Raw genomic sequence first — 10,837 nt, 5'->3', positions numbered from 1 at the left:
AACATGGTATTTTTTATAAATACCTTTTTTTTTCTAATGAAGCTGAGGCAAGTTGTACAGTGAAACATAACCTGTAGTAAAGATAACGATGAAGACAGGCTGAGAGAGTTGGGGTTGTTCAGCCTGGAGAAGAGAAGGCTCCAGGGAGACCTTAGAGCCCCTTCCAGTCCCTGAAGGGGCTCCAGGAAAGCTGGAGAGGGACTGGTATACGAGGGCAGGGAGTGACAGGACAAGGGGGAATGGCCTGAAGCTGCAGGAAGGGAGACTGAGAGTTGAGGAAGAAATTCTTCTCTATGAGGGTGGTGAGGCCCTGGCGCAGGTTGCCCAGAGAAGCTGTGGCTGCCCCTGGCTCCCTGGAAGTGTTCAAGGCCAGGTTGGATGGGGCTTTGGGCAACCTGGGCTAGTGGAGGGTGTCCCCGCCCATGGCAGGGGGTTGGAACAAGATGGGCTTTAAGGTCCCTTCCAACCCAAACCATTCTGTGATTCTATAAATATGAAAAATCAATGTTAAAGTACCAGGGGTTTGTTGTTTCCCTTTTTTTTTTTTTAATAACCAAAACCAATTGGTACAACTGAGAAAAATGAATTCTTTTTTCATTGATGCAAATACGTGTTTTTTTGAAGATAAGTAGCCAACAGAAAATCCTTCACCATCTCTACATGTAACTTCCATCTAACCTTTTATCCTACTGGGCGTAAAACTAAGTTGCAAAACAGCAGTTCACCATTGTACCTCAGATAACGTAAACCAACAACACGTTTCCAATTCATGAACTCACGAGTTCCTGGCCCATGTCACTTTAGTTCATAACTGAAACAGTTCATGAACTCTGTGGGTCCAGATCCTTCTCTGTTGTAAACTCTTGGGGTTTTAAATGTTGGTGATAGCCTCTCACCATAAAAGATTGTAAGTAGGTGGCTGGGCAGGTGCCTTTGAGATAGTATTTGCTCCTCCTGGGCATGCAGGGCTGTATATCACTGGTGGAGATTTCTTTCACGTGCAGTTTCTGCATGCTTATTGTCAAGCCTGGTGGGAAAACTTTGACCTTATTGAGAACCTGCCCTCAAAAAACAGCAGCCGGCTCCACCACCTGCACTGGCCCCATATCAGTAGTTTACAACATGGCAACTTTCACAGAGCTCAGGAGAAGGGGATGCACAGAAACAGATCAGTTGCTCAGAACCTTGGAAAAGGCTGTCAAATGAACACTAGAAGAAGACGCTTTCAAGCTAGAGTGACAGATGAAGACAGACAGTCATGCACGTCTCGAATATCTGATCAGAAATCTTTCCCGATCCTGACTCCATGTCCTTTTGAAAGACCCCTTGTAAGCAACTGCTGCTCCTTTTCCTTCATTCAAACATATATAACCAGCTAGAGTGAACTGAGTGGCACTAGAGACTGTTCTGGTAAGAGGATTTGCTCTGCCACTTCCAACACAAACACTAACCATACTTATCTGGACAAAAGGGCAGGATATTAGGGGTTTCTTCTACACTACTCTGTTTCAGGGGTACTCAGAATTTGTGATACTTGAATATACTTTTCCCGCTTTCGATCTGCTATAGAATATGCTGTATTTGATTCAGAGACCTGGTTGGTACCCAAAAACCTAAATGGGATTTTACAGAAGACATCCATGCCCAGAAGAGCTTAAAACCTAATTAAATAACCTCTGAAAGAAGGTTGCATACTAGGAAATGACATTTCTGCATCATGCAGGATTTCTCATTAGCTATCTTTAAATACCAAGGTGTTGTCAGTTAGGATGCTTTAAACATTTATGTTCTTTTCAATAAAAACAAAACAAAATTTTATACCTGAGACAGTTTTTTCTTCTGATCACAGTTTATCCCTCCAATAAAAAACATGTTTGGCATCACTGGTCTCGGGAACTCAAACACAAAATCGTATCTCATTAGCCAAACAGATCCATGGCTTAGGAGGTCTGTAGCTGTCACTTTCTTTTGCAAAAAATCGTATGCAAGTTCTTCAAATTGGGCGAATATAGGCTTACAGTAAATGAACTCCAGCATACGAACCAGCATGTTCTTCACGCGTTGAGTAAACGTCATGCTATCTGAATTATTTAGGAAGAGTCTGGGGACATAGGAAGGAGGGTTTGGACACTGGGTAGCTTCAGAATCCATGCCACAAGGAAATCCTCGCAAAAAGTAGACAGAAGGAATTGAAAGATACTCAGCAATTATCGGTCCGCACATCAGAATTGGATCCGTGAAAACCACATCAAATTTGCTCTCTCTCAAATACTGTATCATGTCTTTGTTGTGCAAAAGGCTCTTACAGTTGCTGAAAAAGTACTTGGAAATTTCTAATGTGCTTCTATACATTGTAATAATAATATTCAAAACAGATTGTTCAATAAAATGAGCATTAACAAATGACTTGAGCACAACAGCTAAATAGTCCTCTGCGTAAGGTATTGGATATACTTTCACTGTATAATTCTGAGGCTCCTTTGGCTTCATATACAAACTTGTTGACGGTACAACCACAACAACTTCATGTCCATTTTGCTGGAGTTTCCCCACCACTGGGCGCATGCTGAGCCAGTGACTTCCATCCTGAGGTATCACCAGGATCTTTCCACCTTCAGCAAAGATTAAAGATGACATCAGAAGAAGAAATATCCAAGTACGCTGGTAAGAACACTCAAACGGAAGAGCCATTTCGGTGGAAGTAAACCGGAGAGTTCCACTCTGGAGGCATCCGACACAGTCCTTTATATGAAGGTATGAAGGTCCATGCAAACTTTAACTTTTCTGCAGGGAACTTATTGACTACAGAAGTAAATATTTAACTTCCCAATATTGTTGTGGTTATCCTTCAATATTGCAATTGCTTGTATAACAGGGAAGGGGAGCACACTGCTCTTGAAAAAAAGATGTCCCCTCTGCACTTTTTGTTAATGTTTAAGCTCGGGAGTATGTCAGCACATTCCTTTCTTCATGAAACTCAGAAGACCAGGGATGTCATGTTGTAACAATAATTGTGGTAAATACCATTGACTTGGTAAGTACTCAGTGACAAAATAAGCCTGGTTTTGCTTTCAAGAGGCAACCTTTAAAATACACCCAGTGGAATGAATGGAAATGGCAACATCGTTTATTTTATGGACTAGCCTGAGAACACCTAACCAGTATGTAGAAGGTCAATGTTAAATTCCCACATCCTCGAAGCTGTCAAACCTGCACGTCCTATGAATATCTTACAGCTACCGGGCTGTACCGTGCAATCCCAAAACTGAGGAGAACAACAATCCCGTTTGGCTTTTCTCCCCATGGTAGTAGACCAAAAAAAAAAAAAAAAAAAAAAAAGAACTAAATGATAGGTTCAGGGCAAGTGAAGGGAAAGGAGGCTGGGGTAGACCTTTTGGGACACAAAGAAGGAGCCTTGGTCTTTGGTGACTGTCCTGAAAACCCTTTTTATATATTGTAAGCAAGACAAAATTTAGGAGGAGATATGATATTTTTTACTAATTCCACTGATAACACACACAGAGAAAACCCCAACAAGCAAACTAGGCTTCTGAGCTCTCCTACTTTCACAGATACAGGCGGTAATGTAAGCAACCACATACAGGTGTCTCCCCGACGTCTTCAGCTACAAGCCCTGACAGAGCTGCAAACTTTCCTTTCCACATTCCCTTTTGAGCAGCAGCCCAACTTTGATGAGAAGAAAGATCCACTCTTAATTAAATTAGCCAGGAATTTGGTAGTTGGACCTGGAGGTTCGAATCCACTCACAGGGAGGCACAAGCTGTCCCTAGAGTTCATGTTTGCTGAGGGAGGAACTGATTGCTGGGCTGCTATAAAAAAACTAGGTGGTAATACCCCAGCTTGGGTTTCCAAAGAAAGCTCTACTAGGGTAGTGTGACCCCTTGTTTGCTGGCATTTGCTGCTATGGTCTGGAAAACTGCAGTGAACCAAGGCCCTCAGGGCTTTGCTGGAGGCATGTTTGCTCTTTATGCAAGTTAAAACAATGCCAGACCAAAGGCTTTTGGCTGATGCTACGGAAGAGGTCCTTGTGAAGAAAAGAGCTGGTCTAAAACTATCAGCAGCACAAAGTTTTTCCTGTTCCTTCCTTTTATAAGCGGCCGTGGGATTTCCAGCATCTTCAGTATGGAGAAACAAACCCTTACAGCCTTAGGTAATGGGGTTTGTCTCAGTAGACCCCCAAAGCATGCTAGCACCACTCTGTGTACCTCCAAACTGTCACGCTGACGTGGAGGAACCGCCTTTAGACATGGAGAACAGCCAATACAAAGTTCATCTTCCAATCTCTGTACGAGCACAAGTCTCTTGCTAGTATGGCTACACTTTCTTATGGACTCAAAAGACTCCCTACTTTTTGTACCAGACCATGAGAGCAAAAACTGCAGAAAAGGTCGAGCAGCAACAGGAAGGACAGAATTCAGAAAGAAAAGATAAATTAGAGGTAAACAGAAAACAGATGGACAAAGAAAGGATAGCACAGAATCAGCTGAGGTCAGATCTAAGCAGGGTAATTATTATTCAGAAAATTAACAGGCTGGCTCATTTTTCAAAATAACAGGGTAAGGTTTACATGTGCTTGTTGTTCATTATCCAGTAGCAAAGGGCACCTGGACCCCTTTTGGGTTTGAAGGGTGTGGTGCTCGTTACCACTCCTATTTTATGTGCAGTGGAGAACCACAGAATGGTTTGAGGAGCAGAGGTTTCAAAGAGTGAGTACTACATGCTAGTTCCTGGCATCTGGGAGGAAAGGCATCCCCGCTGGATACTGAAGGGCAGACATTTCATGTTCAACAAAGCTGAAGCTTGGGTGACTCAAGACAGCGGGTTACTTTTCCTTCCAGGAGTATCTCTCACCATAAGGCTGGTGTGGGTTACTCCAGGCTGTTTCTTTTTGCTGGTGAGGTGTGTTGCTGTGAGGAGTTGAGACTGCTTGGACCTTCAGCCATAACTATGTTGAGGGGTTTGGGTGTGAGTGTGCTTACCCCTCACCCTATGAATGCTTCAGCTGGAAAAGGTACTAAAACTCTCTGAAACTGCTTATCTCTGAGTTGGACTGGTTGTGACGTGTGGATTTCTTCTAATCTGAGCAGCAAACAGTGAGTGGCACTAAGGGAAGAGGGTAGCAAATGGGTACCTCAGCAGCTACTTGTATGAGCAGCACTAAAACTAGAACTAAACCCAAATGTTTGTTGATGCAGCCTGGAAGTGTTGGTTTCCTCAACTGGATTTGTTTTCCTCTTGTTAGATGAGATTGTTCACCCCTTATGCTCTGGGTCTTGCAAGCAGGAACAGGCTGCTCAAATGCATGAGTAATGATGTAATTTGATTTACCAGGTTTTGGGATGATGGAACAGGCTTATACATGGAGGAATCCTTGTGTAATTGAACCTACTCTTTTTTTTTTTTTTTTTTATGCTACACAGTGTCAGACAAAAGGATGCAGGTTGGTAGCTGCTGATGTGAACCTGCCTGATTCCCCCCCTTACATTTTACATAGCTGTGGAGTCATACTGGCATTTGCTTGCACAGGGTAAGACAGTGTGTAGTTTGGCTAGCTGACTTCAGAGGAAAAACAACCTGTGAAACTGATGACATAATTGACTGCAAGTTGGAAAGTAACCTTACTCTAAGTCTTTGCAGTAGCAGGAAGCAGCAGGCAGGTAAGCAAACTGCAAAATACGGATCACTTCTAGGGCAGCTCTTTCCTCAACAATGAATAGAAATTATACGAAAGTGATTGTATGTGATCCTGAAATTAATGGCTATATTCTAACAGAAAGACAGGTGACACTTAAGGCTGCCCAGGTAACTCTAATTGGAACATTTCCTAACTGTTGTAGGGCAATGTGTTTGATATTTGTGCATTTCATGCTCTTATAGCCTTTCTAGATTTTCGTGCATAGACCTCTGTCAAATACTGTACCTTTAGACTCACATTACAGAAGGTGTTGAAATTTAACCAGAAGACAAACTTCCCACAGAAAGGGAAACTAAGGCAGTAGTTCCATTTGATATGAGGGAATTTTTGTCGAAAGAACTGTTTTACAGCTTCCTTCAATATCTCTTTTTCAAAATATAGGAGGCACAGGGATGCGGACAAGAGCAGACCGAAGAGGACCGAGATGAACTGTGTGGTTAGAGCAGCTGTTTAGGTTGATACATACCGTGCACTGAAGATGTACAATGCATGACGATTAAACTTCCTTTTTCAAAATCAGTGCTGCTTTTACTTTCCTGATGTTGTGTATCTTACCCTTGCAATATAAGGCAGATGAACGGGATAGTTGGCTTTAAAGGCGCTCAATATTCTTTACAAAAGCATAATAACCAGGTGCTGACATGATATCGGGCTGCTCTGAACTGTCAGTAGGTTCATCAACACCCTGAATATCGCACAAAAAAAGCAACCTGGTTAACAAAACACTGATGACTACTGCTTCAGTGCTGAAAATGAAGAGTTCCCCTATAGCTGTATACTGATCTTAGCTACCCATGTTAGCGAATGGACAGTACCTGCAGACATGACAGGATCCTTTCTGAAGTTACACAAAGTAACGTTTGGGTTGTGCGGGCTTTTTGAGAAGTGTGTGTCTGTGTGCCAGGGATGTGTGCGTGCTTTAGCGCTGCTTACTGTATGCTCTGGCTTCTTGCCAAAGTCTTTGAATTCCACTTTAATTGCACATTTCAAAGGACCAGTTAGAAATGTCTCCTTATCAGAGCTTCCCAGATGCTGCTGGCTCTGGCAGGAGGGTTTCAGAACAGGACCTGTTTTCTTAATCCTTGTGCTGGAGGGACAAATCACAAGGTCTTTATTCAGTTATACTTCTCCCTTACTTAACTACCTACTTGAATTTTAATGTTTTAAGTTAACCACTTGATTAAATAATGAGTTTGGAAAAAACTTTGAAAGGTTGCTGTAGCTTACATTTCTGATCTTTACTTTGATCAAATCATACAAACTTTGTTTTTATGAGCTGCCCAACAAAAAGCAACTTTGCATTAACTTTGGCTAAAGAGGAGATGTTCATCAAAGTGTCTCAGGGCTCGAAGTCCAAGTTCGTTTGCAATGCTCCCCTAATGAGGGACTGCTTACTGTGCCAGCCTTCAGGTCCTTCTGGAGTCATTAGAGGGTAAGTTGGCACAGGACCTCTGCTTAGTCATCCTAACTTTTTGTTTTCTTGTCTGTTGAGCAATGGGCTACCGGGTTTTGCAAAACTACCTGTTCTTATCATACAATTTTATTTCTGAACAGTAATGATCAACCCAGGGTTTACTACTGTATATGGACAGGGAGGTGTTTTTTTTTTTTCCTCCCATATGAATCACTTCATGTTTGTTTCCACTCCACTACATTATTGCCTTGCTGCTGGGTATTGTTCAAAGTGAAATAGGAGAAATTCCTGTGCTCTCTGTTGAAAATGTAGCTAGAAAAGGCAGACTGAAGATACAAAAGGTTTTTCAAGGTTTGGAATGTGTGATTTCCCCCAAATGTCAGTGTGAAGATGGGAGATGCCAAGACTAAAATGAGGGCAGGATGGCTCTACCCTTGTAGCAAGCTACAAACTACTTGCAGCTTGAGACTGTCAGGATACAGATGTAAAGACTTATGTCATAAAACCAGCAAGGATTTGCATCTTAAATCTCAATGTATTAAGTGCAGCTCTCTGGAGCCTAATGTGAGAGAACGCCTTGTTTACAGTATTATTCCAATTTATAATATTATTCTTTATTTGCCTTATTCTTAAGTTCAGTGGACTCTGCATAAGCCTGTCAAAGAGTATAAAATAAATCTGAAAAAAAGAAAAACCAAACAATCCTTCAGCTCAAAGATATTGTACTGCAATTCTGCAGTGATATTATGTGAGCACAATTCAGAAGCGAGGGAGTAACTTCATAGGAAAGAGATTTGTGTCCTGCTTTGTGCCTGGAAAGAAATGTCCAGTGCTATTAATTGTTTTAGAGATGATATGGTAACTGTCAAAATAGATTTCAATTTCTAGATTAGCTTTAAAAAACCTGCAGAACAACTCTGGTAAAAGCAAATGTCAAGAAATAGGTACGAAAACATCTGAATTTTGCATAGAAGCGTCTTTCACCAAATACACTATTTTAGATTAATTCTTCCCATTTCAGCATGACATTTATGTTTCACCATGATCTGCAAACAGAAATAACTTAACATAGATGGCCAGTTTGGAAACCGTATGTCATAAAAACACAACCAATACAAATTAACTGACTTTGAGCCTAGAGTTAAAAGACAACTGTCAGAGTATGATCTTTGAGTTTCTGGTCAGGTGAAAGAAATATATGTTGGGCTCCAGGAAAATTAAATCAAAACTGCATCTGGTGGGTAAATAAGATACAGTCACTGAGGATGGTAATTTGTAGCTGGCAGATAAAGTGCTGTTGTTGTTGTTGTTGGACTTGTTAGAAAATCCTCATTAATTCAAATAAATCATCTGCCTCCATCAAGGTAATTTGATTTCAGCTTATGGAAAACAACTGTGAAAACCTAGTTGTAGTAAATCATTACCAGAAATAAAAAAAGCAAACAATAGCACTAAATTTTCAGAAATGACATAATCACATTTCATTGGAAAATATATAATTTGGAGGAAAAAGAACATACCTTAGACAGTGGTTTCTTCTGACCACAGTTTATGCCTCCAATAAAGACCATGTTGGGCATCACTGGTCTGACGTATTCAAACACAAAATCAAATCTCAGAAGCCAAACGGAAGCGGAGTTCACGAGGTCTAGCAGGGATACGTCTCTCTGAAGAACTTCGGAGGAAAACTTTATTGCGTCTGCATAGAAACCATTACAGTACACAAGCTCCAGGAGGGCAACCAGAGCATTTTCTACTCTCTGGAAAAAAGTCATGTGGTCTGAGTTGAAGGTAAATAGTCTCGGGGTGTAGGACAGAGGGCTTGGGCACTGCGGCGCTTCGTAGTGTAAGTTGCAAGGAAATCCTCTCATGAAGAACAGAAAGGGAAGAGAAAAATAATTAGCGACTGTTGCTCCGCACATAAAAATGGGGTCTGTTAGGACAGCGTCAAAGTTGCTTTGATTCAAGTACTGCAGGGTCTCCTTGCTGCTGAACAGGTTCTTGCACTGACGGAAGAATGTATGGAAAACATGCACTGAGCTGTTGTACAGTGCAAGAGTGTTCAGCGGGAAAGGCAGGTCCTTCAGGTGAGCGGCAACGTACTCGTGAAAGGCATTCTGCAGCTCTTCTAATGTGTAAGACACCGGGTATGTTTTCACGGTGTATGCCTCTGTTGTCTTCATCTGCCAGCTTACTTCGGGTATAAGTACCACCACTTCGTGTCCTCTCTCGGTGAGCTTTTCAACCACTTCCCGCATGCTAAGCCAGTGGCTTCCATCCATGGGCACCACCAGGAGTTTCCCTCCATCTGAGAGGCCAGGAAGGAGGAGGACAAAAATCCAGGCACAGCAAAGCCTCAAAGCCATCTTCCTGCAGTCACAGTACGGACTGTGAAAGAGTCGTCTCCTTTGGTAGCTTGAAGATGCTTTTGAAGGAAGCTGATGGGTTTATCTGTTGAGTTGTGCTGCTTTGTCATAACTGTCTAGTTAATGATTCACTGCTTTGGGTTGTGGGTTGTTTGGGTTTTTTTCTTTCATTACTTGTAAAGCCAAATGTCATGGCCTTTTCCTGTGCTGAGTCATCCGAGGTCCTCAGTGTTCAACAGAGAACCAGCTCCTCAACATGCTAGCCAGATTCCTTAGGACTTCTCTCTTGATCATTGATGTGCTCTGTCTTACACCTTGGCCAGGACTGAGGAAGGCAAGCCTGGTGCAAACAACTCCAACACCACAGTAACAACTGAAAACAGCCTCAACAAAGTTCATTGTGGTTGGAGACATGGATGCTCAGATAATTTTTCTGAGGAGACGACAGGAGACCCTCAGGACAAGGGGAAAGGGCAGATGAACCAACTCTTCTGAGCCAGCAGGTATCTCCAGAGTCTACAATGACACCAAGAGACACCAAGAGAGGGTGACCTGGCAGCTGAGGCAGAGATTGAGCTATGTAGCCTCTGTCCCTCGGGCACACAACTTCTTTTCTCTCCGTTCTGTACCGTGGTCAATGCAATTAAATTAATTGTGTATTGCTTTCTTCATGTTTTCTTATTAGTCTTTTAATTTCTTTTTCCATTTTACCAATGTCTGTAACTTTTTTTTCTTGTGTAGAGAAATTACTGGAAAAGTGGCAGACAGCAGTTTTCTTTCAGGATAACTTTTCAGAAAACAAAATATTTGAGCTTCAGAGTAAGGGGGAGAAGCTCTGAGGTAAAAGTGTAAAAAAATAGTCTCAGAATCTCTCATGTTATTATAAACTGAAAGGAAAAATGATGAATATATAACTAAACCATGTTATTTCCAGATTTATATAAAAAGCACTTAAAAATGATTGGTGGGAAGATGACCAGTTTAGCAAAACAGCATTTGCTCACGCAAAGGTTAATTTACATGTTTTGCAATGGTACCCCATTATTTTCTTGAAGAGGGGTAAGCAGAGAGCTGGTAGGGAAACCTCCTGCCCTCCCCTCCCTTCTGCAGCAGGACAAATTTGCCACCCAAACCTTGCAGCACCCTTAACATGAATGACAGAGTGGGTGCAAAGGCAAGCCCAGGACGGGTGAAGTTAATCAGTACCTCAGACACGTTTTGAGAGTTTGGCAACAATCCCTCAGTCGGCTTGGTTATCTGGCAGGGCTTTTTTTGTATGAGTTAAACTTTGCTGGGTTCAAGGGAATGTGCGAGGTTAGAGTTGCTTACCTCTCACGCGTG

The 10,837-nt window shown here is 42.0% G+C and overlaps 2 protein-coding genes across 2 annotated transcripts in view; both read right to left on the bottom strand.

The window, feature by feature from the left end:
- Window positions 1-2,748, bottom strand: part of LOC129200846 (UDP-glucuronosyltransferase 1A1-like) — a 32,057-nt gene extending 29,309 nt beyond the window's left edge. Inside the window, exon 1 of the mRNA XM_054812088.1 lies at window positions 1,822-2,748. Coding sequence (XP_054668063.1) covers window positions 1,822-2,691 — 870 coding nt within the window. The 5' untranslated portion in view covers window positions 2,692-2,748. The remainder of the gene's footprint in view (window positions 1-1,821) is intronic.
- The window catches only part of LOC129200848 (UDP-glucuronosyltransferase 1A8-like), a 29,556-nt gene extending 19,432 nt beyond the window's left edge, over window positions 1-10,124 (bottom strand). Inside the window, exon 1 of the mRNA XM_054812097.1 lies at window positions 8,651-10,124. Within this exon, the coding sequence (XP_054668072.1) occupies window positions 8,651-9,496 (846 nt within the window). The 5' untranslated portion in view covers window positions 9,497-10,124. The remainder of the gene's footprint in view (window positions 1-8,650) is intronic.
- Window positions 10,125-10,837: the final 713 nt, after the last annotated feature.

Source organism: Grus americana, unplaced genomic scaffold (genome assembly GCF_028858705.1).
Source record: "Grus americana isolate bGruAme1 unplaced genomic scaffold, bGruAme1.mat scaffold_566, whole genome shotgun sequence".
Taxonomy (NCBI): Eukaryota; Metazoa; Chordata; class Aves; order Gruiformes; family Gruidae; genus Grus; species Grus americana.
The sequence above is the reverse complement of the archived record's forward strand: the minus strand, read 5'-3'. Positions and strand labels throughout refer to the sequence as shown.